General features: G+C 38.4%; 3 protein-coding genes and 1 long non-coding RNA gene across 5 annotated transcripts in view; 3 read left to right on the forward strand and 1 right to left on the reverse strand.

The window, feature by feature from the left end:
- The window catches only part of LOC134800287 (uncharacterized), a 197,310-nt gene that overhangs the window by 93,051 nt on the left and 76,697 nt on the right, over window positions 1–27,562 (reverse strand). The window lies entirely within an intron of this gene.
- Window positions 1–27,562, forward strand: part of LOC134800242 (uncharacterized) — a 310,488-nt gene that overhangs the window by 74,008 nt on the left and 208,918 nt on the right. The window lies entirely within an intron of this gene.
- On the forward strand, window positions 77–15,808 carry LOC134800267 (uncharacterized). The gene is made up of 3 exons (XM_063772777.1): window positions 77–605; window positions 14,173–14,272; window positions 15,583–15,808. The coding sequence occupies exons 1-3, from the start codon at window positions 390–392 to the stop codon at window positions 15,666–15,668; spliced, it is 402 nt and encodes a 133-aa protein (XP_063628847.1). The 5' UTR covers window positions 77–389; the 3' UTR covers window positions 15,669–15,808.
- Window positions 19,919–27,562, forward strand: part of LOC134800175 (glucose dehydrogenase [FAD, quinone]-like) — an 89,369-nt gene continuing 81,725 nt past the window's right edge. For both annotated transcript variants that reach the window (XM_063772659.1, XM_063772658.1), the window contains exons 1-3: window positions 19,919–20,042; window positions 25,013–25,065; window positions 25,514–25,756. In XM_063772659.1, the coding sequence (XP_063628729.1) occupies window positions 19,997–20,042; window positions 25,013–25,065; window positions 25,514–25,756 (342 nt within the window). In that variant the 5' untranslated portion in view covers window positions 19,919–19,996. The remainder of the gene's footprint in view (window positions 20,043–25,012; window positions 25,066–25,513; window positions 25,757–27,562) is intronic.

Here is a 27,562-nt window from a genome sequence, read left to right on the forward strand (position 1 = left end):
ATACTTCCTACTAATGACTTAGACAATGACACCTTGAATTTAAAAAACATGATTGTCATTAGTAGGTAAGGATGTCAATAAACATTCAATAAATAATAATATATTATATACCTAATCTGAAGTAATCTGTATACCTATTGTGTATTCAATCAATTTAATCTCTTGTGGAAAAATTGTGAAATGGCTAATATTTAGATTTCAGTAATGCTTACACGTGTGGTATAAATCTAATCTTTTTCCTGTTTACCAAATAAATCACCGTCGACTCCTTTTAACTTTTTAACCATCAACACCACATGCCCAAAAGCATTTATCACATTTTATGCCCATTTATCAACTACATTTAAATCGCAATCAAGTTGTCTAAATAGTTTTAAAGAAATCCAACAATGTCTCCTCCCGTTCCGTCGTTTAAAGTAGAAGGTACTACCACGGGCATGATTATCCCGGTGTCAAAGGGCACGTATTTCAACACGAAATGGGTGCCGAAGCAGGTCCAGTTATGCCCATATGACATGTTGCACCACCCACCAGACTATAACCCTAAGGCCGCACGATCCGACCGCCAGGAACCTAAGATCATAAGGAGGAATATATGGGACCAGGTATGGCTTGTGCGTATTTTCCTCAAAATTAAATAGATAAAGACCAAGTGGCTCGACATCGTCGCGACTCTCACATATTATTTTTAATAAATCGTAGCTTTTAATGTGCATTTAATTTTCTGTGTATTTTTAACTATTCCATATCTCAGGACCATGGGGTCCCGGACCTTTGGGAGGCGTACGTGGGGCCGAATCCAACAGCGCAGAGGCCCTTTAAGACACTTTAATCTAAAAGCAAGGGATACACGTGGCGGATTCCATCCCCGAACGCACAATAATGTGATACATCCGGAGATGGTCCCCGCCAGGTGCAAAGACTATTGCAGTGCAGCACTTTTGTGCTGCGATGGGAACTAAGGTCATGGGCTATAGATTTGAAAGTTGGATGGACTGGACAATGGGAGAGCCTAGCGGACACCTGCCGTGACAATCAGTCTCAAAATGGTAAATGACAGGTGGTGACTCGCCAACTCATTCAGTGGGCCCCGCAATGGCCGCACGCACAGTGCGACAACAGGGCAACACTTTGGAGTGGCTGCGAGGTTGTTGAGAGGTGAGACTGCGGTAGCCAGATCCCGGTAATCCGTTCAGCGGGCCGCCGGCGTTATGACATTTTACACTTCCAACCTGGAGCATATATAGGTCCCGCTCTTGCGACTCCACTCTGGCCGGCCAATCAAGGCAATAGTAGGGGAGCCCACTATGCTAAATCAGGATTTACTCGAGCGTCATACAGACCTATTGGAATCGAAATATTAGATGATAAGAAGAAAAAAAAGTTATATAAAGTTTATTTTTCCAGCGAGCCCGAAAGTGTCTACAATTTTTTTTTAATTTCGAGAGGTTGGTGGGTTAAAAAATCGTTAAGCAGGTTGTGGGTTTGGTTGTTTTATGTTAATGTTAATGCTATATTTTTTCTATAACTTAATATAACAATTATTTGTAGGCATTTTCTTAATCTGACGAACACAAGCTTGACGCCTAATTTTTACATTGTAACCGTCAAATTAAGGAAATGCGTGCAAATAATTATCAGATTTAGTAATAGCACAATTATAGCGTTAATTTGGACTAATATAACCAAATCCACAATCTGCTTAACAATTTGTTGAACCTCCCACCAACCCCCCACCAACCAAGGGCTCAACATAGATGGCTAAAAGGGGTAAAGGTAGACTACACGGGGTAGCAAGATATCAGTCATAGCTTAATCTGACGCGCTCGAGCAAACACAAAAATCCCCTCTTGGGCTCCCCTACCACAAGCACAGAGGCGAGGGCCAGATGACAGGGCCCTCTGGAATAGGGGTCCGCGGTTTCGCCACTCACCGTCAGCTCGTTATTATTATTATCTATTATTTATTCTACACTTTTTAAAGCTGCAACTTCCCGCTATCTCTAAGAGCGTGTCTTATTTAATGCTGAGATGGGGCCCTTTCGTGGCGCTTTTATCTTATTTTGTGTTTTCTTTTATATTATGTATTGTCTCGTTTGTTTGTGCTTACGAATAAATTCTACACTATTCTATTAAGAGCGCTCTTACAAGAAAAGTCGAAATAATGCAAAATTGATGATACTAGTCGACGAAATTCAGGACTTTGCGCTCATTATTAGAAACAATGAGTACGTGTTCCAGTAAAAGCGTCTTCTTATCTTTATAAATATCGTTGTAAATATTAGAAAAAGGACTTATTAAATTAGTAATGATTTTTTTTCTGATGGTCGTTTCCGAAAAACCCCGTGAAGCACTGAATGGCGAGCTCTTATTTGGAAATGTTGAGAATTTTACTCTGCTAAACCTGGCTATTTTGTATTACTAATACCCTGTACTTTAGGCATATCAAACTATATTTTTCCTACATACCTTTGAGAAAGAGAAAATCAAAGTAAAACGAACTCGATTTTCTCTCCGAAACAAGTGTCAATTCCTACGAAAATCTACTTAATATCGAAGTCATTTTCATACTCAAGCAATCTGCAACGTTTGCTTATACTGTTGGTATACATTAGTGTTTATGAAATTCTACTATAATTTTTTGGCAATTTTTTGAAAACTACTCTATATTACCGATGACGCGCGCTGCGCCAGCTCAGTGCCGCGGCAGAGCTTGTAGAGGCAGGACGTGTGTCGGTCGGCTCCGCACATTTTCAACGGCGACGACGAGGTTTTTTATCATTGTGTGCGGCGGGAGCCGTGTAAAACGCTATACTGTGTGCGTGTAAACCGCAACGAGAGACTTTGATCCTAGCACCGTTTTTATAGTATTATAATTTATAATGGTACAGTTTAATAAACTACCGGACAGGATTAAAAATATTTGAAACGACCTGACATTCTATATATGTATTTATTTGACTCAAGATAGTTTGACTCAGGGTCTGATGATGGAGCCGGAAGGTGGTCACCGGTATCAATCAACCATGCAACTAAACCACTTCGTGTTTAGGCTCGTTTTATTCATCTCAACAAGATCTTTGACACAAGATAGTACTCAGGGTCTGATGATGGAGCCGGAAGGTGGTCACCGGTACCAATCAACCATGCAACTAAACCACTTCGTGTTTGGGCTCGTTTGATTCGGCTCAACAAGATCTTTGACTTAAGATAGTACTCAGGGTCTGATGATGGAGCCGGAAGGTGGTCACCAGTACCAATCAACCATGCAACTAAACCACTTCGTGTTTAGGCTCGTTTTATTCGTCTCAACAAGATCTTTGACTTAAGATAGTACTCAGGGTCTGATGATGGAGCCGGAAGGTGGTCACCGGTACCAATCAACCATGCAACTAAACCACTTCGTGTTTGGGCTCGTTTGATTCGTCTCAACAAGATCTTTGGCACAAGATAGTACTCAGGGTCTGATGATGGAGCCGGCAGGTGGTCACCGGTACCAATCAACCATGCCACTAAACCACTTCGTGTTTAGGCTCGTTTTATTCGTTTCTATAAGATCTTTGACACAAGATAGTACTCAGGGTCTGATGTTGGAGCCGGAAGGTGGTCACCGGTACCAATCAACCATGCAACTAAACCACTTCGTGTTTAGGCTCGTTTGATTCGTCTCAACAAGATCTTTGACACAAGTTAGTACTCAGGGTCTGATGATGGAGCTGGACTGTGGCCACGGGTACCAGTCTACCATGTAACTGAACCACTTCGTGTTTGGGCTCGTTTGATTTGTCGCAACAAGATCTTTGACACAAGGTAGTACTGAGGGTCTGATGATGGATCCGGAAGGTGGTCACCGGTACCAATCAACCATGCAACTAAACCACTTCGTGTTTGGCTTCGTTCGATTCGTCGCAACAAGATCTTTGACACAAGTTAGTACTCAGGGTCTGATGATGGAGCTGGACTGTGGCCACGGGTACCAGTCTACCATGTAACTGAACCACTTCGTGTTTGGGCTCGTTTGATTCGTCGCAATAAGATGTTTGACACAAGATACTACTCAGGGTCTGATGATGGAGCTGATGATGATAGACAGGTACCCGTCGCCACCTTCGCGCTCCATCATCAGACCCTGAGTACTACCTTGTGTCAAAGATCTTGTTGAGATGAATAAAACGTGCCTAAACACGAAATGGTTTAGTTGCATGGTTGATTGGTACCGGTGACCACCTTCCGGCTCCAACATCAGACCTTGAGTACTATCTTGTGTCAAAGATCTTGTTGAAACGAATAAAACGAGCCTAAACACGAAGTGGTTTAGTTGCATGGTTGATTGGTACCGGTGACCACCTTCCAGCTCCATCATCAGACTCTGAGTATCACCTAGTGTCAAAGATCTTGTTGAGACGAATCAAACGATCCTAAACACGATGTGGTTTAGTTGCATGGTTGATTGGTAATGGTACCTTCCAGCTCCATCATCAGACCCTGAGTACTGTCTTGTGTCAAAGATCTTGTTGAGACGAATCAAACGAGCCCAAACACGAAGTTGTTTAGTTACATGATAGACTGGTACCCGTGGCCACCTTCCAGCTCCATCATCAGACCCTGTGTATCTTCAGTGTCAAAGATCTTGTTGAGACGAATCAAACGAGCCTAATCATGTTACTACATGGTTGATTGGTATCCGTGACCACCTTAATCATCATCAGATCCTCAGTACCAGTTCGTTTTTAAACCCTCGTTGATACAAACTTTACAACCTATAGGTACCAAATGCAATGACGAAACATGTAAATAAGCGAGTAGGTACCTATAATTTCTTTCGAGTAATATACCTTCATAAGTACAAGTATGGGGCTATTCATAAATTACGTCGTTTCAAATGGGAGGAGTGGGGGGGGGGGGGGTCTGGACATCGGATGATGGTAACATGACGTAGGAGGAAACAGATTCATCCGAAGCTTGATTTTTGGATGATTTGAGGGGGGGGGGGGGTCAAAAATCGTCAAAAATAGATGACGTAATTTATGAACAGCCCCTATGTACATTTGCACTGCATTTAGTATTTTCGTACTTACCAAATAACAGTTTTAGAACTTTAAAAGTTAAGTACAGTTAGTGTTGTTATGTTTGATTTCAATATGCTTCGCGAAGGATCAAGAATGTTTAATCCATCATTGTAGTGCGAGTGTGGTAGAAGGGATCGGCGTACTGAGCTCGCACGGCCTGCCGCAGCGCGTAAAATACCTAAACTCGCTCAACGCCGAAATGTAATAGCGCTCTTAATTCTTTTAGATTCTCACATCACTGGTTCCTATCTGTGCCATCTTCCTCTTCCGAATGTTGTAATTGTTCATTTAGTTTCAGGCCATCACAATGTATTGTAGAGATGTCTATAAGAAATCTTCAAATCAAACCTTAAGGAATAAGCCTTTGTCTCTCCTTGGGGCTTGTACACAAATCACGCGAGGTGGTAGGTCACGAAAAAATCACGACAGATCACGTTTCATAAGGAGACCTCACTGTATTTTTCTACATATTAACTCACATTTATAGACGGGTCTATCGCGAATTTATTTTATTACCTTCGTCTATAAATGTGAGTGTCCAAAACCCAAAAGTTTTAAATAGGTACTTATTATATTTTTCAACAGTTCAAATATATACTTTATTCATGTAGGCCTAGCAACAAGCACTTATGTATGACTGGAAAGTTGTTATCACATATATATTATATTAATTACCCATTATGATTATCAGAGCAATTTATTGATGTTAATATTATTCCATAGTAATATTGGATTATTATTTCTGTATTTATTTTTCTTCATAAGTTAGGTTCTTTATAACATGAATATAAAAGTAAAATACGAAAACACATAAAAAACAATAAAAAATACATATAAACACATTATAAAAAACGTAACCTAGGGTACCGCCAGCAGCGGGGCAGGGCCCAAGCTACCGGTGGTCAGGGCTGCAGAGAGAGGAACCGGCGGACTATCCGCGCCGTGTCCAAGATCACCGCCTTCTGCATCTGACCCTTGATCCAACCACCTAGCGAGAGTCTCTCAAGATGTTGGTCGAGACTCTTCGCCATTAGACCGTTCACTGAAACGACTATCGGGACAATGATCGTCGAATCAACATCCCACATGGCGGACTGGCTGTTATCTCGTGAGCCAAGTCTAGGTACTTACTGGACTTGTCCTTCTCTGCTTTCACGAGGTTCTCATCATGGGGGATGGTGATGTCAACGAGCACGGCCCGACGTTGCGATCGATCTATTATCACGATGTCAGGCTTATTATTCTTATTATTTTTTATTAGCCTGGTTAAGTGTCCCACTGCTGGGCAAAGGCCTCCCCTCGCTTCCTCCACTCAACCCTATCTTTTGTACATAGTTTTCCGCCAATCCGGATAAAATGCGTCCAAGACGTCCCGCCATCTCCTTTTCGGTCTTCCTGCACTCCGGCTAGCACCATCTATTGGATTATTATACAGATCAAATTTAATACTAAGAATTTCACAAAAAGATCGTCAAACATACGCAAAAGTTTTAAAAGTTTTCTACAGTTCAAATATATACCGTAGAGTTTCGTATCTTTGCCTGCGCTACCTATTTTCGCCTAGTTTGACATAAGTTGCCAATAACAAAATGTTTCTAATGTAAGCCTTACATAAAACTGCTAAATACAAAGTATTTTTTACGGGTGTCAATATTCTTCGAACAATCTGCGGCTAACTTCACACAGTTGACCTTTAGTGAGGTTTTTTCGTGACACCGACCACATGTTTATTTGAACCAGTGTTTTAACTTCAGTTTTAAACGATGATACGGACCCGGTAATGATAGACTTCTTACATGATTATATCCTATAACTATTTCTTTTTCATGTGAAATTATTATTTAATGGCGAGCCTACGTTTAGAAGTCACAATTAGATAAAACATTGGTGAGGGTACTTTGCGTCCATCTTGTTGCCAAATTTCGCCTACCCCTAGGGTTGACAAATTTTTTGTACCGCATTCATTGGTGGATGACATTACTTGTTTCCAAATTTAAATATTTTCTTATGTTTGGTTATTTTAGTTTACGCTATATGCAAATGTTTATTTCTACTCTTACCGATGTTGAGTAGGTACCAAATAGGTATTTTTATGTCTCACTTTGTAAATAAGGTTGATTTGATGTCAATTACGATAATAACAACAATTTTACAACAATTATACAATTTTGTTAAAAATAATTATTTTTTAACTTATAAACCATTACTCCCCTTTATTTGGCATGTTGGTTCATTTTTGGCAGCCCTAGCTTAATTATAGAAAATGTATGAAAACAACTTCAGACTGTTACCAAATTTCGCCTACTACCCCGTTTTTTATAAAATATGCCTAGTCTGGTGTAGTTAAGGTTCATAGTATATAAGCACATTCCAAGGAGATACGACTTAACATGTACACATCACACAGTCACAGAAAAGTAAGTATTAGCGGCAAGGCATGCCATAGGCGAAGATTGGGGAAAATACCCAAACATCGCCTAATGCCTTTGGGGCCATTTATTACCAACTTAACCAATGAAATTCTTAGTTTTAGTGGTGTATACTGATAGTTGGGAGTACTAAAAAACATTTTTTCGTCTTAACGGATTAAAATGCTTTCAAATTTGAGAGATTTTTTGGGAAAAGTGTCAAAATCCAGGCGAACATACGAAACTCTACGGTACTTTATTGATGTAGGCCTAGCAACAAGCACTTATGAATGGAAAGTTGTTATCAGATATATATTATCTTAAGCCCATTATCAGAGCAATTGCTTATGAATAACTTATGAATGGAAAGTTGTTATCACATAGGTATATATTTATGTATTATCTTAAGCTTATTATCAGTGATCGGACAAATCATCGCAAAACCATCAAAAATCTTTTATATCTCAAAATAGGACAAGATTTATTAAACTCATATTATGTACACAGTATCTTTATAAAATTTCCAGATTATACTCAAAAACTGCAGTTCAAAATTGTTAAAAACATTGTATCATGTTCCATGTCCGAACTCTGCTCATTATCAGATCACTTTATTGATGTTAATATTATTCCATAGAAATATTGAATTATTATACAGATCAAATTTAATACTAAGAATTTCACAAAAAGATCGTCAAACATAAAAAAATTGTATAGTGAACGAAACTAAGAAAAAATACCTACAGCATGAGTAAATACCTTTTCACCACACCAGCTCGGAAAGGCTTACTTTGCACTTCAAAAACTGATAGCAAAGTTGCATTTTATTCACATGTGAGGCAAAGTAATCAAATGCAAATTTTGAGTTGTTTTTTATGTTTGCTGGTAGAATTGACTTTTAAATGATGATTTTAGATGATAAATATTTAATAACATTCATTTGGATTTGATTTTGTTTGATATTTTACATTTAATATTTGCTTCGGGTTGGTATGGTGAAAAATTTTGTGTTTCACTCGGGGGCAAATTTTGTTTAACCCTCGTGCTTTGTAACCCTCGCAACGCTCAAGATTCCTTCGGTCGTCATCTTTCGCTTGCTCGGGTATCAATATTAGCACGAGCGGTTAAACAACAACTTTGCCCCCTTGTAAAACAAATAACTATTTTCTCTTCATAAATCATAAATCTTCACTCCGCACTTCAAAATAGCGAGTCTATTTTACGAAATTTTGGAGCGCGCGTGGCCTTGACCGGTCGGAAGGAAAAATTTAAAAAAAATACACGTGAGGTTATGTGGGGGAGGGGGGTAGCCAAAAACCTTACCAAATATCACCAAGGGGGAGGGGGGGTCAAAAAGTAGCCGAACACACCTCGCGTGATTTGTGCACAACCAAGGGGTTGCCAAACCAAGTTCTATTTAATAAATCGGATAGAAGTATAAAAAGTAGGCGAGTTGACCGTGACGTCACGATGTAATGTTTCATATAAATTCCATATTAGAAAATCGTTTTGACAGTTCTAAAAAAGTAACTGATTTGACTGGTAGGAAACTACCCTATTACCCGATAAATTATGTTTTATCGGGTGCATGCAAGCAAAGCCGGGCGCAAAAGCTAACAATATGTATGTATTTGAAATGAATTAAAAATCCCTTTCAATTGATATACAACACGTCATCATTACTTATTTGTATTTTTTTGGTTTGCGACTTTATGACCTCTAGAGAGCGCCGTCTAAGGATTAGAGATGCACCGGATATCCGGTTACTATCCGGTATCCGGCCTATCCGGCCCTCTTTTTACTATCCGGCCGGATACCGGGTAGTAATTTTGCTTGAATTTGGAGTCAACAAATTGGATTTAAGAAACAGTGACGGTCATAATCGTACTAGTTTATTATTTTATCTACAAACATATCATAAACTCTCTATGATGCCTTCAAAATCCGTAAATAATGGCCCACATTACGATAAACTGTTTTGTTACAGCAAATTTCTTATCTGTGAAAATGTGGTAATAGCTTCATTACTAAATCAAAATCGATTTGGTAATGCATTTTAAATTTCGAACATCTCTGAAAAAAAAGCAATATGATTTGACCCCTATTCTAATATCAGTCGAGATGACGTTTTATTCGAAATCAAATGACAATTGCATACAATATTGACAAATCTCGCATGTAAGTTGGTATCGGACGATATGGTAATCGACCCCGACTCTAGTTTGTCTCTGAATTAAAAAAAAACTACGGATGCATGACATGCGTGAAAAAAGTTTTATTTGCCGCCATTTGACGTACAGTTTATCTTTTAATTAGTTTGTAAGTAAAAAAATATTTGTTTTGTTGTTTTTAAAGTAACTATAATAAATGTTTCGTGTAAAATGTGCGATAAAGATATTTCGGAGACGCCACCTCACATCCGCGAGTTCCGCCAGAGAACAAAATGCCCCAATGCCGGCTGTAATATGAGGTTAGTGAATATAAATAGAAAGTTTATAATATGTGTGTAGATAAAGCAGTGTATGTAACTGTACATAATTAGGCATTAAAATACTCGTGTGATACTATTATGAAACGAATGAAATGAGTTTCATAAACCCACACTCGTATTTTAATGCCTTTCATTATGTAGCAGTCACATAAACTACTATTAAAACATTTTAAACATTCCGCTATTGCACGCGCACTCATTTTCAAACCTAGAAATGAGTCCACGCGAACTTTCACTACGAAACCTTAGAGGATATAACCAACGGAGACGCCATGTCTAAAATTTTCGGTACAAAATAGTCTGCCGTTTTTTGCGGGGGAGGGGCACATCAAATGTATAGGTACGTCATGTCAGATAAACGTCAGTCCATACATATGGTTGCCTATTTTCCTATTTCCTATTGGTCGCCTTTTTTCGACAGAGGGGAACGCCTGTTAATGGCGGCTCCATTGTTAATTACTCCGAGTACGAAACAGATCAAAGGCTGCACAATGCGCACCTGAAAAACCGAAATGTAGGTATAATTTCGCCGGCCGAATATTCGGCGGCCGGATACCGGATATCCGGCCGATGATCAGGCCGAATATCCGGTATCCGGTATCCGGCCAAACAACTATCCGTTGCATCTCTACTAAGGATAATATAAATAAATATTACTTATAGGACAATTTTACAAAGATCAACCTAATCCCACAGTAAGCTCAATGAGGCTTGTGTTGTGGGTACTACACGACGATATATATAATATACACATATATATAAATACTTATTTATGTTAGTGCATACGAACTTAATATAATATAGGTACATAGGTACATACCTAGAAACAAGACATAATTAAATAACTAACCTACAACACGTAATAACTTAATATAAAAATAAATAAAACTAATCTAAAAATAAATAATTACAAACTATCCCTAAACTAAATGGTGCCGTAGATGCTGGCAGCATTTCCTCGCTGTATCGCAATACTTATTCTTTGTGCGAGGAAGCTGCCAGCTCTACGATCACCAGTGGCGTCTGCTATCCTTTTGGATAAATCCTTAAATAGCGTAAACGCGTTCGGACCCCACGGGCCAAGGGTCTCGACACCGAAAGGTACGAAATCGTATTTGGGGCCGAGACCCCTATATTTGGTCTTTTTTAATTTTTCGGCCGCATCTGCTGCCGCGCCGGCTTTTGCAGTAGTGCCGTGGAGATGAGACGGGGCTAGGGTGTCCACACAGGTAGCGTCCCACACCAGCACTCGTCCCATCTTCCACGGAATTAGTGACATTCCGTCCGGTCTCTTACCATCATCTCTCACAATACCAGGAGGCTCGAGAAGAGCACCATGCGTTGACGCTGGCAAGAGACCGGCGGAGAATATCGTTAAGAGCTCATCAACGTGCACACTAGCGCCACTGCTAAATAATCGTGATTATTTAAATTTAACGACAGGTATTTAAAAAGACCAGGCAAGTGCGAGTCGGACTCGCGCACGAAGGGTTCCGTACCATAATGCAAAAAACGGCAAAAAAAAAAGGTCACCCATCCAAGTACTGACCCCGCCCGACGTTACTTAACTTCAGTCAAAAATCACGTTTGTTGTATGGGAGCCCCACTTAAATCTTTATTTTATTCTGTTTTTAGTATTTGTTGTTATAGCGGCAACAGAAATACATCATCTGTGAAAATTTCAACTGTCTAGCTATCACGGTTCGTGAGATACAGCCTGGTGACAGACAGACGGACGGACGGACGGACGGACGGACAGCGGAGTCTTAGTAATAGGGTCCCGTTTTACCCTTTGGGTACGGAACCCTAAAAAGGGGGCCGCTACGGACTGTATTGTGTATTTAAGTACCTTTTGAATACATCAAACTAGTTTTTATGTTGCTGGATTCGTCGATCTATGAGCTCAAAACAAAAACGGCCGTTTTAACTTTGGACGCGTAGATTGACGAATCCAGTAACATAAAAACTAGCTTGATGTATTCAAAAGGTACTTAAATACACAATACCGTACGTAGCGGCCACCTTTTTTAAATACCGGTCATCAAATTTAAATAATCACGATTATTTAGCAGTGGCGCTAGTGTGCACGTTGATGGGCTCTTAAGCGCGGCGTACATACTTACTTAAATGCTTATATGTACCTATACATAGAAAACATCCATAACTCAGGAACAAATATGTGTGATGAACACACAAATAAATGCCCTTACCAGGATTCGAACCCGGGACCTCCTGCTTCGTAGGCAGGGTCACTACCGACTAGACTAGGAGGCGGATTTTCATGCGGTTTTCACTTAACTATAGAGTGATTCTTGAGGAAGGTTTAAGTGTATATGTACATTGTCAAGGTTTTGTGTAAATCCGTGCGAAGTCGGGGCGGGTTGCTAGTATTTGATACCTAATATTCAGATCGACTTTATATTATGCTTTTCCCTGCACCTACGAATTTTTGGTTTACTATCATTAGGTACAAACTCGGTACAAATGGAAAATTGTCCACTCGAAATTATACGTCAAAGTGGAAAAATGACAATTTAAAATACATCAGCTAGGAAAATTGTCCATCCAGCATAATATCAAAAAATAATTATGTCCAATATAGTAAAAATGTCAAATATGATACAGGTCGAAAAACTTTGTCCATTTTTGTTTACGTACTCAGAAAAAATATCAATTGTAAATATCTCCTATCTGAAATATGTATCATCGGCATCGTATAATCGTCCAAATATGTATGTGACATATGTGTCCATTTGTATTTACGGTAGGTACCTACACTCAAAATTATGACCAATTGGAAATTGTACATAATAATAATAATAATAAAAGTCCTGGGCCGGATGGATTGCACAACTTCTGGCTAAAATGGTTCCGATGCTCACACTCCTGCTTGGCAGCACAATTTCAACAAGCCCTCGAGCTTGGTTCTCCCCCACCTTCCTTAACAACTGGTGTCACCTTCCTGCTCTATAAGTCCGGTAGTACCACGGAAGCGAAGAACTACAGACCCATCACATGCTTGCCTACACTCTACAAGCTCCTTACATCCATTTTGAGAGCAAAAATCAACGCGCACATTGTCGCAAACAATATTTTGGCCTCTGCTCAAAATGGATGTAGGGTTGGGTCCCGTGGTACTAAAGAGCTCCTCCTCATAGACATGACCATCTGCCAACAAATCCGGCGGAACAGGGGGGCCCTCTCAGCAGCCTGGATTGACTACAAGAAGGCCTATGATTCGGTGCCTCACTCATGGCTGGAGAGGGTCTTAGAGCTGTATAAAGTTGATACAGCTTTAAGAGCCTTTCTAAGCGCGTGTATGAGGCAATGGACCACAGTCCTTCGTCAACCAGGAGGCGGGGATGGGAGCCCTGGCCCGCAGGATTTTATAAGGATTGAGCGAGGAATATTTCAGGGTGATAGTCTGAGTCCTCTGTGGTTCTGCCTAGCTCTGAATCCTCTCAGTACCTTGCTGAAGGATTTAGAACTAGGTTGCCGGCTTCGGAGAGGGGGTGAAGTCATTTCTCACCTTCTGTACATGGATGATCTCAAATTATTTGCACCAAATAGACGAAAAATTTATCACCGATTTCAAGCCTCTGATTCAATGAAACAAACAGGCCAGTCAATAGGTAAATTTTTAATTTAGCCCTAATTTTTTTGGACTATTTTCAATTCTAGCGGAATTATATTAGGACAATATTTTAAATTTTGGTCTTAATTCATATTAGACTACATTTACTTACTTCGTGTGTATTTCATTTTGCTCATAATTTATAATGGATAAAATTCCATTCTGGCTTAATAAATTTACGACGATTACAAATTTGGTTAAAAATGTGTATTAGGTCAATTACATTTGGACAAGATTCACTTTGGACACTATTACTTTTGATCCAACTTCAGAATGGTCATTTCAAGTGGACGATTTTCCATTTGTAGGTACCTAATGACAGTAAACCGAATTTATTATTATTTATAATATTACAATTTTCTTGTCTTCGCTACTCAAAGGTTGTCTGGTTGCGATCGCCTCTTGCCGGTTTAACCTTTTATATGTGTGTGGTAGGTAGTCATAAATCAATCAAAGGTTCAAACGTCAGTTGTGCTGTATAGAATTATCCTAAATAATGGCTTAAAAATTGGTCAATATTCTTATCATAAACAGACAAGAAATTAAGAATGACTTAACTTTTTATTTCTAGGAATATCACAAAGGCATCCCTTCAACATCGCATTTTGTCCTCGGCCGACCGAAGTGGAAAATACTCGATGTTCCAACCAAGGAATTTGTTAAAATACAAGGTATGTGAGCTTTGGTTTGTTTCGGTACACCTTTCAGAACAAAAACATTATAACACATTATAAAACAAAGTCCCCCGCCGCGTCTGTCTGTTTGTGTGTATGTATGTTCGCGATAAACTCAAATACTACTGAACGGATTTTCATGCGGTTTTCACCTAAAGCACTACCACCAGTTTTGACATTGACAGATACGCTCGCGTCTAAGTAACTTACTTTCTATGTATCTCGCTCGTACTCGCATATTAGTGCAAGCGAGATGTATAGAAAGTAATTTACGTAGACGCGAGCGTATCTGTCAATGTCAAAACTGGTGGTAGCCGTACTCATAGTCTAATAAAACATGGTCTTCCATTCCCAGAGTGACACAGGCCTACGTCACAACAACATGGCCGCTATATATAGCGCTATCGCATATTATCATATAGCGCTGTCGCATGATGACGTAGGCCCGTGTCAGTTAGGTGACCTAGAAAAGACGGGAATGGAGTACCAGGCGGAGTATATTATTATACCATGGCCGTACTGTTAATAAAGTGATTTTTGAGGAAGGTTCAGGTGTATAATTTGTTAAGGTTTTGTGTAACCCGTGCGAAACCGGGCGGGTCGCTAGTTATGCATATGTCACCGCAAAATTGCAAACACTCGTCAGTTTATAATATCGCTAGTTAAATTATAAACTGACGGTAGGGAGATTACAATCTAACCTAACTAACCTACGTTAGATTATAAACTAACGGGTTCACAATCCTACGGTATCACATATATATATATATATATATATGTATATATATATATATATATATATATATATATATATATATATATATATATCTATATATATATACTCCGCTGACCGTCCGTCCGTCCGTCCGTCCGTCCGTCTGTCTGTCACCAGGCTGTATCTCACGAACCGTGATAGCTAGACAGTTGAAATTTTCACAGATGATTGAGATGATGTATTTATGTTGCCGCTATAACAACAAATAGTAGAAACAGAATAAAATAAAGATTTAAGTGGGGCTCCCATACAACAAACGTGATTTTTGACCGAAGTTAAGCAACGTCGGGCGGGGTCAGTACTTGGATGGGTGACCGTTTTTTTTTGCCGTTTTTGGCATTATGGTACGAAACCCTTCGTGCGCGAGTCCGACTCGCATTTGCCCGGTTTTTTTATAAACCGTCTGGCTGTTGCAGACAGTTCATGATAAGCTGATAACATTAAGTCATGACACGTGCAAATAAACAATTATGTCACCCATAATTCCGTATAAGTTATATAACACTTTATTTACTGAATTTGTGTATTTTAGTGAAAAACGAGAATCCCCACACCCGGATTTACAACGTGCTGGAGTGGGCCGTTCTACTCAACGAAGGAAAAGAACTTTGCGAATAAATCATCATACGATGTAATGAATACCATGAAGCCACTTCAACCCTCACAAGTCTCAATTTAATATACCCCAACAAAATTCAAGCAGCGCCCTCTGTTGAGTTAAAAACCATAACACCTATTCATGAACCATCGCTTGGAAATAAGTAGAATACTATACTTAGTACTAGGGTAATTCGAAAAACTCGCGCGGCTAGAAGATGTTGATGTCAACTTGAGCCAGTCTTCTCCGAGACCACGGGGACAACGCCGTCCTCGAAACGTCGGAGGTAAATCTTAACTTAAATACGCGATTAAGTCCCGTTGTGTAGTTTGATAGGTACAAATACATAGGTAGGTACTGTGTTAAGCTTAAAATAGTTGTAAGACCCCCATGTGTGTCGGGAGTTCTATCGATTTTTCTAAAACTATTATCTTTTTGAATATTTTGAATAGATAAATACTTGTTCCCAGTTGCGTAGCTAGGGGGGGCGGCGGGGGCGGCCCGCCCCGGGTGTCACCCATTTAGGGGTGACACCCGACCGTGAACAACAGTACTGCCCTCCTAAGCCGAATAGCGCTATCTCAAAAACAAATGGTTTTGAAAATGGAATTCTCAGTAATAGACACTAAAGTATAAGTTAGCAATGAATTTTCTTTTGAGATAGCGCTCTTTGGCTTAGCAGGGCAGAGTAGTGCCATCTATAAAAATTCTCAAAACTGTGGCAGATTGCACAACCGCCATTAAGGAAATAATATACAACATGCCCACGAGGAACCCGAGAGATTTTGACAGTATATTCCTGATCATATTTCAAGACTAAAATGTCGTATAAAGGCTCCGTCACACAGGCGCGTTTTGCGGGCGGCGCGTGAGCGGGGCGCGCCGCTTTTATATATAAAACGCTCACGCCGCGCTCACGCCCCGCCCGGAAAACGGACGTGTGTGACGGAACCTTAAACTGTTTTGGAATTCGCCTAGTTTCAGAGTCCAGTACCACCAGCCAGCTAAAAAAAAATCTTTTTATTGTTACTTAGTGCAAAATGTTTTTTTGATGACGATGTTGCTATTATGGGACCTAGTCCAAATATCATTTTCACGCCACTGTTCGGAAATGTGGCAATAGATGGTCTAAAACCAAGCTAAAAAGTATGCAATAGCTGTAGCACCTGAACCACCACTACTACAATGTTTCATTGCTATCATCATCTGTCATTGGTGATGGTTCACTACAGCAGCGGTCGGCAACCAGCGGCCCGCGGGCCGCATGCGGCCCGCCAACCTCTCGCTTGCGGCCTGCGAGCCTCCCTGGCTATTTTGTATGTAATACTGACGAACGACAATGTCTGCTAAAGTCACAAATATTACCAAAGTGCGGCCCGCGTCATCTTCGTTAACTACTATGTGGCCCTTGGCTGTTAAAAGGTTGCCGACCGCTGCACTACAGCAATGAGTATCATTAAAAACATAAAAATCAATAAAAGACCTTTTTTGGCGCAACTTTTTCCTTCAAAAATAAAATTAGGTTATTTATAGGAACAATTTCTTGTTTAAAAAAAAGAAATGTCAAAACCATTCAGTTCATTTTTTTTAAAACAAGTATCCATTCAGTTCACGCTTAAGGCGTTTTTTACATTTGTAGCTGTTTGTGGTTTTTTTTAGCAAAAACGCTTCTAAGTTTAGAGTCGGTTTGAAGCAAATAACATAAAAACGCCTCTTAAAAGTGATAAAAAAAGTAAAAAAGGCGGGTTCGAAAAATACTTATGAATTGCATAGTGTAAATTGTGTTTGACTAAATTAAAAAATACAAGAAACACGTATAGCTACGCTGACTATAAAAATGAGTTCTTCTAGTGAAGGAAATGATATTGACGCCTACCGAAATTCAAGAGACAGCATTGGCAGTGGCTATTAATTTGCTACCAGAGAAATCGCGGGCTAGATATTTCAAATGTTTTCTTATTTCCTAGCAGTAGTCGTGAAAAGCACTATGTAATGCCCCGGCCGGAAACGCTAAAGATGGACTACGTGTCGGCCCTCAAACTCACTCGTCCATCTTTTAGCGGTTTTCCGTCCTCTCCTACAATGTACTATATTGATAGAATGTAAAAACGTGACAAGTACACTTTGCAAAAACAAGGTTTTACATAAAAAGTAAAAATTCTTTTTGAGTGATAGTTTTACAAATAGCATTTATATTTTATCTACAAATACCTACAAAAAATCGAAAAAAGAAATGTTTTTTGGCGAAATTGACGTAAACTTTTTTAGTATTTTTTCTTTCTTTTGGTCTCGGAAATGCGTGGTTAAAATCTTTCGGGTTCCTCGTGGGTACCTGGTATGTAACAATAATATGTTGGCGCCTCGTAGGTTTTTTTTAATTCGGGACCATTAGAAAGGTTTTTTTCTTAAATTATGTGATTATTTCTGTACCTAATTGACAAAAAAAAGTTAAAATTATTTTTGGGTGACAGTTTTAAAAATTATAGCATATTTACATTTTACGTACAAAATATCGAAAAACAATTTTTTTTGGCGAAATTGACGTAAACTCTTTTAAGTATTTTTTCCTTATTTTGGCCTCAGAAATGCGTGGTTAAAATCTCTCGGATTCCTCGTGGGCACCTGGTATAATACCTGGTGTAAACCTGGTGTAATAATAATATGTTGGCGCCTCGTAGGTTTTTTTTATTCAGAAAGGTTTTTTTTAATTATGTGATTATTTCTGTAATTGAGAAACTATGTCACTGTTCCTAATTGGGTGACTCTGGACCACTGTGGACTATTTGAAATTCATTGTGAAATGGGATTTTACAGAATCTCTTCCAAATCTCGTACTAGGCAAAAAAACAAGGGGTTGCATTCCGGGAGTGCCGGCAGAAGTGAAAACTCAATGACATTGTAACAGTTTTTCGATCAGGTCACGTGTCCGTCTTACGAATCTTACGGTCACGTGACCTGTCACGAGTTTAACATTTTTTCCCCATCACAAAAAATGCACAGCGCCGCTAAAGAAGTGTTCACTTCAAAAAGTTTTTAATTTTTTTTAACATAAATTATTTGTATATCTTTCACGGGACAATGATGACTCGAATCTTTGGGAGGCGTGCGCGGAGCCCAGGCCAACACGTAGATGCCCTTTTGATACGCCCTTTTTTCGACTATCACTATGCGCGTCCCTTTCGCACTTACATACTTGTTAGAACGTGACAGGCATGGTGACAAGGGATAAAAACGCGACCGTGCTAAGCCGCCTGGGTTACACTTACACCGAGCGGATGCTGTCCTTGCCCGTGTCATAGAACGCGCGCAGAGGCAACACCCGCCAGGGGTGGACTATTGAGGGTTCATGGAATCTAAAATGAAACCGATGGAGTAAAATTGTGAGCTATGGAATATTAAACATAAATTACTATTACTTTTTTAAATAATTATATTTTAAAATTTTTGATTGAATTTTGGGGTGACACCCACAATTTCCGCCCCGGGAGCCACCCATGCTAGCTACGCCACTGCTCGTTCCGCTCATTAATTGCACCTGCGTGCGTTTAGGTCACCGTACCCAAACCCAGCGTCGATTTTCAACCTTTATATAATTTCTGTGAGTATAAATGATGGTGTAGGTAAGTACTTTACTACCTATAATATAACTACTGTCTTCGAATATGTACAGCATTTTTCTCCCTAGAATTTATTGGTTAATAGGGTATTTAACAATTTTTTGAATGGTATCAGTCGATCAGGTTTGTTTTGAGGGTCAAATGTCTGTACCTATGGGACCCATTGTCTTAACTTAAAGCAATACAAAAGTCACAAATGATGGTCAAAGTCTGGCACCCGCACTTTACAGACGAAACGCGGAAATTGCGTTTTTTTTCGGTAAAATATTGCGTAAGTATTGCATTGCATTGCAAGTAAGTCGTAAGTGTTCCATTGTTGCTATACAATATTTTTTTAAATAAAATGTAAGGAATCGAATGGCCCATCCATTATTATTTCCGATTTGGAAATTTAAAAATAATAATTTTCAAAACTTTAGTCTTGTATTTTTTTATTATTCCCATATATTTTTTAAGTTTATGTTATTGTGATAAATTGCTCATTTTCTATTTAACAAGATTTAGTTATAAAATTCAACATGTGTCAACAACCCTATTGTTATTAATGTCACGCACAGTACAAAGTTGAAATATTGACCAGTAGACATTAGACCAGTACGAACAAAGGCAGCTGCTCTCTCCAACGCACAAATTTCAGTGTTCATCCCGTTTCAGCTGCTGCAGCTGGCAAGTGGCACAGTTACGTACGAATTTAAAGTGTCTTTCGCTTCGCTTCGCACGCTTTTCGTTCCATGGTCTTTATAGGCAGCAATTGGATCTTTTGCCACAGCAATGATCGTAAGTCACTCTTGCTAAATATCGCCCTATTGCAAATTGCATTTTTTACACGACTGCCCAAAAGAAGTGTATTGTTTGCAGCGTTCTTGTTTGTACCGTCGCCCATACTGTTAACTTAGTACCTACATTCATAGATTCAACTTAAAATAAGTACTTAAAGGTCAAGTTAAAAACTTTAATACCGAACAAATGTGTATTTTTTGTTGCTAATAGAAATTTGATAACAATATCAAAACTAATTCTATTATTAACTTGTATCTAGGTATGGATTATTGCAGATTAGGTACCGTAGTTTAATTCAAACATGTTATAACCTCATGTTAGTAAAGCGCTATCTAATCAAAGCTTCTAGATCTCATTTAATCAGAGAAAAAATATATATAAGGAAAGTGAATCTACGAAAATGTTAGTCACCTTTTACAAGACCTCCTTCAAACGGAGTCTCTCCATATTCTGAAGGTAGGTGTAAATATATTATTTATTTTTACCCGCTGGTGGCCGAGTGGATATGGCGTCCGACTTTCGATCCGGAGGTCGCGGGTTCAAATCCTGACTCGTGCCAATGAGTTCTTCGGAACTTATGTACGAAATATCATTTTGATATTTACCACTAGCTGTTCGATGAAGGAAAACATCGTGAGGAAACCTGCATACATCTGCGTAGAAATTCAAAGGTGTATGTGAAGTCCCTAATCTGCATCGCTAGCGTGGGGACTATAGCCCTAGCCCTCTGGCGCATGAAAGGAGGCCTATGCCCAGTAGTGGGATGTATATACAGGCTGAAATTATTTTATAAATTATTAATATATTTTTTTATTTTGATCAATTCATTCTGGTTATATTCATTCCGACAAAATTTAATAATTGTAATTATAATTAATTCTAAAACCTAACCTTAAGGTTCAAATTAGCTACTTCATCAATCATAAGATTTATTTTATAATTAAATTAATCAAGGTGTTAATACTTAATTTCATCTAAAATAACGGCAGTATAAAATAATTAACCCTTAAATGCATGATTTTTTCTTTTTGCCCGAAATTTATATATGTATCACATAATTGTTTGCCGATTCTAGGAAAAATAGTAAAAAAAAATATAACTTAGATTTTCAGTGCGAAATCAGTGTTTAAAGTTGAATTGGCTAAATCATATTTATGTATAAATATGTAATTTTCAGTAATATATAAATGATTTTTTTTACTACCTACCATTAGAAAGGTACACTATTTGTGATATACCTATGATAAAGTTTTTAAATATAAAATAATTACAAACCCCGAAAAAACCGTTCAAAATCACATACTAAAAATGATCAACTTGTGGATTTTTCCAAGTTTGCCGACTTTTCGTCTTAAAACGAATGTAATTTTTATAAATTAAAAATATTGCGTAATTTTAACCCTTAAATCATCACCTTATTACTTGACGTTTGCTATAAAGGTGCGTTCAAGAACGTAAGCCTTTTATTTTAAAACAGTGAGCTGTCTAATGGTTTGTAGACATTTGGCAACACTATGCATTTAAGGGTTAATGATCATCTTAGTATAAGTGATACTCACTAATGTCTCTAATGTGTCACTAATGTCTCCAATGTGTCACTAATGTGTCTGTAAATGTGTAAAGGTTGTCTCAAAGAGATCGCTATTTAGAGATAAAACCAGCGACACAAGAGAGACGATAAGATATTACATATGTTACCCTCTATTTTTATTCAATACACACGTAATTTTATTTATAGAGTTTGTGCGGAAAGAAAAGAGTCGTGGAGTCTCTTACAGAACAGACTCTAGTGAAAAACGAAATATGTTTGAGGGTTGCTAACATTTGATATTCCCCTGACGTATGGCAACCCTATTCCTTGTCAGGGTTTCAGGGGGACTTCGCGAGTGTCAGAGTTTTTAGAAACCTCAACTAACCACTAACCACCACCATATGATGGCTTGTTAGCCATGGCTACATCCGATTTTGAGGATTTTTAGAAATGATCGTCCAGGAAATGTCAGGATTTTTATCATCATAAAATCCAAACTTTTGTCATGATATTCCATTTTTTCATAATGGCAACCCTAGGCAGGAGTTAAATTTGCGCGGAGTCTTCAGACAAAAACACGTAACGTAACAACATTAGCATCGTGATTAGCTGTTAAAATAAAGGTTATTCGAATTAAGTAATTGATATTGATATAATAAACAATAAACCTTTTGTTTAGTTGAAACAATAATTAATCGCGTGTTGTATAAGTTACAAATCAATTTAATTAATTGAATTACGGGCCGCGCGTGATCTTGAAATATTTTTAATATCACTATGCGTGGCATAGATTAATATTTTCGGGCACTTACTAGTTTTTGTACATAAGCCTAGTCAAAATATTTCTACACGAGTCTCAAGATCAGGAATCCCCTGGCGTCTAGTTTGGTTTAACACATACCTAATTAATGTCAATAACGGGTCTAGTTTGGTTTATTCATGACGTGAGACTCGTGAGAGAACCAATCGATGTCTGGAAAACACTGGCCAATAGCTCACTCGTCCAAAAATTTTAAGGGGCCCACTGATTACCAGTCCACCGGACGATATCGGCCTGTCATTAACGCAAAATTTGACAGCTCCGAACAACTGACATCGACCGGCGAACTGGTAACCTGTGGGCCCCTTTACGCTCACCGTCCGTCGGTGTCGAAAAGATAGTGTATGAGATTCTAAGAAACATATTCACCCGCTCAGAGCCAGTAGTCTAATATTTTCGAATTTCTCATAACTATTGCAATAATCATTGTTTCCAAATGTCCAAAAATATAGCAAAACAAATCAAAATCCTTTTCTGGGACGCACCCAGCCCAGACGTCCCAAAGAAATAAAAATGACACATTCCCGCATTTAATAGTATCAAAACCCCTATCTCACGAATGTTTATATTTATATGTACAGTCACCTGCAATAATATGTTACTCTTCGAAGGCCGCAAAAATATCTGACACGATCTTCTTTGTAGAGCCACAAGAGCGTGTCACATATTTTTGCGGCCTTCGAAGAGTAACATATTATTGCAGGTGACTGTACGTGTTATACATAGGTTCCTTTTATTTAACATAAAAAACGCGTGCACATTTACCGGGTATTCAGGGGTAATCTATTCATTAGACTGTATGTTGATAATACTTAATTTACTTAAGCCTTCCGTCCGCTCTAAACGTCTTGCACGCGTTAAATTACACATTAATTAAGTAATTTCTAACTAAAACAATTAGAGCAACACTGTTTTGTAAAAAAAATAACTTACGCAAAAACTAATAATAAAAAATTTAGACATGTGCCTACACAGCGTGTCGCCTGAGATACGCGCAAACAATTAAACTAATCAAATCAAACATTTAAGTGGTTCAATTAATTTACAAAATAAAAGGTTCCAGTAAAAAATACTTCTGTATATTTTTTACAAGTGAAGTGCTTGTCAAAATCTGTGTATAATATTAAAAAAGAAGTATTAATCTAATTAATCGTTAACACGTTTTAAATTTTAAATGCAAATAAACTTGGATATGGTGTCTCATGAAATATTCAAGGAGTGATGAACAATGAATATCGGGATGTGAAAATTGTAAAGATTACATGTCCGTTTATGGATTTTACCGACTCCTGAAGCATTAGGATTATTAGAACAGGAAGATGAGAATATTCTATGTATCATCATTTTAATTATTCGCTCCTGTTAGCCACAGTATAAAGGTATGTATATCCATACAAACATATTATGCAGATCAACTGTAAATCATATTAATATGGAGTTCTAAGTTACGTGCGTTTTCTGGTGCAACACAACAAAAGTCAGTTGGAGGAATGACCTGAGGTCGATATCCTTAAAAACCTGAATGTGACTTACTCAAACTAACTCGTTATCAGGCTAACGTGGCGCCAAAATAATTGTAAGTAAATTCTGTTCTTGCATTTCAATTAGTTTATGATAATTAAACTGTTTTGGGTAAGATATAAGATACTACGTCAAACTGCAGTAACAGGACGAAAATAAACATTACGTGTACAGTTACCATCAGATATATCGGAGCGGCCGATGTGTTCAAATATATCTGAACACGCACTCCAGTGCCTTGACAATAGAGGCGTGTTCAGATATCTGTGAGCACCTTGGCCGCTCCGATATATCTGATGGCGACTGTACACCTGTTACCTTTAATTTGTGTTTGACGGATGGTATTTATAAATACATTGTATTTTGGACCTTATCATATCGCCGTTAACGTCTATGTTACATAAATCGTAATCGAGTAAGGGTTCTTAGGCGGTATTACCAGTTCATTAGGTTTAAATTAAATCTTTCATAAGACGCGCCAAACATTGTGTATGGTCAGCAAAGCTATTAGCTTAGCACCCATACATTAGCATACATATTTATAAATAGGAGTGCTTAAGCCACAAGTCAATTTTTTTGATAATTAAATTTATGTGGAATCTTTAGTTTGTCCATCCATAGGTATTTTCATTAAAGAGCCCATCAACGTGCACACTAGCGCCACATAAAGATATTTAAAAAAAGAGGGCCGCTACATACTGTATTGTGTACTTATTTAAGTACCATTTGAATACATCAAACTAGTTTTTATGTTGCTGAATTCGTCGATCTATGAACTCAAAACAAAAACGGCCGTTTTAACTTTAGACGCATAGATTGACGAATCCAGCAACATAAAAACTAGTTTGATGTATTCAAAGGGTATTTAAATACAAAATACAGTACGTAGCGGCCCTCTTTTTGAAATATATTTTGTTAAATAATTACGATTATTTAGCAGTGGCGCTAGTGTGCACGTTGATGGGCTCTTAAATACCTACTCCTTGTCATGCGTCTCCAATAAAGAAAGACTCATCTACCTAAAAGTATGTCCTATCATTTTAGTTATTCATCGTTGTAATTATACTACTTATAAGGTTTTTTTTTCACTATTAGTTGGCGCGGTTGGCGTATACGCTGTAGTCAACATGTCGTTCTTGTCACCCGAGGTAAGTGAAAACATGCGTTTGCTTGAAAATCTTTTTGAAAGTATTTTTAAGCAATATTGCCTAACAATATAAAAGCCTAGAAACCGTGTTCCATAAAGCCGATCTGGTAAAAGTGGAGGCAAAACAAAATACGTCTGTCTTAACATCCATTTTCACTAAGGTTTCCATGACTTCAGGCTTAATTTTCCTAAGGATATTGGCATTACTGCTACAAGGCTAATTTGAGGTGCAATCGAAACTACCGAATGGGCTCTACGGAAAATTATGGCATGGCATTATGCTGAGTTGGGTCCATGTTGTGATGTACCATCAGCCGTGTACATGGCGACTTTATCAATGAATTCATTCATAAACTCTCCATGCAATTTCGCAGCTGACTGTACATTTAGTTTTTGCCTTTATATGTCAAGGATAAATGTTATTATTATTCTTTATTCTAAACCCACAGATCTGCCAATGTCCCCTGGAAGAATCCCCTTCAGCCCTAGCTGACGCTCCGCTCTACGGGGGCGCCATACTGTTCATGGTCCTCCTTGAGAAGTACATCAAAGGGCGCTGCGCCATCAACGATCCGTGCCGAAGAGTACACTCCGTCGACACGGTAGCTGCCGACTATGACTTTATAGTCGTCGGGGGCGGCTCGGCCGGCGCTATAGTCGCGGGGCGTCTTACAGAAAATACCACGTTCAATGTGAGTCCTTACCAACGTTTTACAAAGCTTCATACAATTTTACAAGACAACAATTGGTCAAGTGTGAGCTGATTCAGACAGTTCTACTAAAATATCGATTAGTGGCTACTTTTCTATTCCTTATATTGTTTTGAGTCCATTCCCCTAAACACCATAGATAAAAGCGTAGGTCTCATGCTCCACCAAAATCATGGGCGCGAGATTAGAGCAAATAGCTAGATTAAAATATTAACTACTACTTATATTTAATTTAGATTATATATGCAAACTTATAAAGTTTATTTGCATAATTTTGGCACGAGTCAACACCCACCTAAGCAATACGTCTAATTTTCTAATGTTCGTCTAATGTTTCCTAGAGATTCATCATAGATTTAATTTTTACTCATTTATCTACATAACTAACAAATAATAACTTAATGTAAGGTCGACGGATATGCGCTCCGCGGAACTTATTCCGCCATTCCGTGTATAAGGGGCGTCACACCTTGACTCGGTCAGGCCACGAAAAATACGCTTCGAGCGCATTTGGAGCATTCCATGAAATTGTCTACTATTGTCCCGTACAACGCGAATTTTCTGAAGTTCCTGCGTAACTTCAGAAAATTCGCGTTTCATACGTAAATATATATAATAGTTTCCTTTTCTATGACAAATGGTCAAAAATATACATAGTAAAATAATCGCCTTCTTTAAATGCCGATAAAAAGTCGCAACACAGGAAATAAAATGCGTCTGCGTCCGAGCAATAATATAACGCCTACGTTGACCCCCTTGCCGCGCTAACCGCCATCATACATGAATTTTTACGGCCACACCGCCAGCGTCACGCACGCTTGTAACGATATCGCTCAGCGCGTTTTTCCTAGCCTTCATGAACGCTGGAACCGTCGCCCGTTATACATATATCTTCACAGGCGCGCATATTTTTGTGGCCAAGGCATAACGAAACATAAAAATGCCCCACTTGGTAACATAAGATTACATATCTACAAGGTGAATAAAAATATAAAATGAAGAGGTTTTGTTCCGCATCGTTAAGACGCCGGTATGTGTGTCTGCGAGATATATATAGATAGAAAATAATGGAGCGTAAAGTAAATCAAATAGTTCAATTATTGTACGAAAGCGTTTTCATTTTACTTAATTCTCATGATATAACGTTTTAGGGCAAAATAACCTATAGATCCTTCTCTACATTTTGGCCCAATACCGGCGCTGGCAACCTATAAAGAAGTGTCCATTGAATTTTACTTCCGCCGGGTTGCAGACAATTAGCAGTTTATTATAAAGGCTCTTACTAAATTACTGTTAAGGCCACCACACACTAGCGTCTTCCAAGCGTCGGCGTCTAGTCAACTCTATGGCTGCTGCTTCACGCAACGTTGGCGCAACTACTCAGGACGCTATTTTCCATTGCGCTGACAAGACGCCGACGCTCAAAAGACGCTAGTGGGGTGGCCCTCATTATTCATCGTATTTCATGGATTCACTGTAGCTATTTAAGTGTGTATATCTAATACTTACATAAATATGAGGCATTTTGAGGTTAGGTATTGATTAATTAGTTTTTTTTAATACATATTTTCATAATTGCATACGGACTACGGAAATATTATCAGATGCAGACTGAAAATATGATAAGTGATATTAATGTATTTTAGATAATGCAGCCGATAATAGTGATATTGCATTGATAGTGATAATGATAAGACACCTTATTATATTTTATAAAGGGCATTATTAATGAGGTCATTGCTCGAAATAGTTCACTGCGTCAATAAATTTAAATTTCAGCTCGACACA

The sequence above is a fragment of the Cydia splendana genome, chromosome 19 (assembly GCF_910591565.1).
Source record: "Cydia splendana chromosome 19, ilCydSple1.2, whole genome shotgun sequence".
Classification (NCBI taxonomy): domain Eukaryota; kingdom Metazoa; phylum Arthropoda; class Insecta; order Lepidoptera; family Tortricidae; genus Cydia; species Cydia splendana.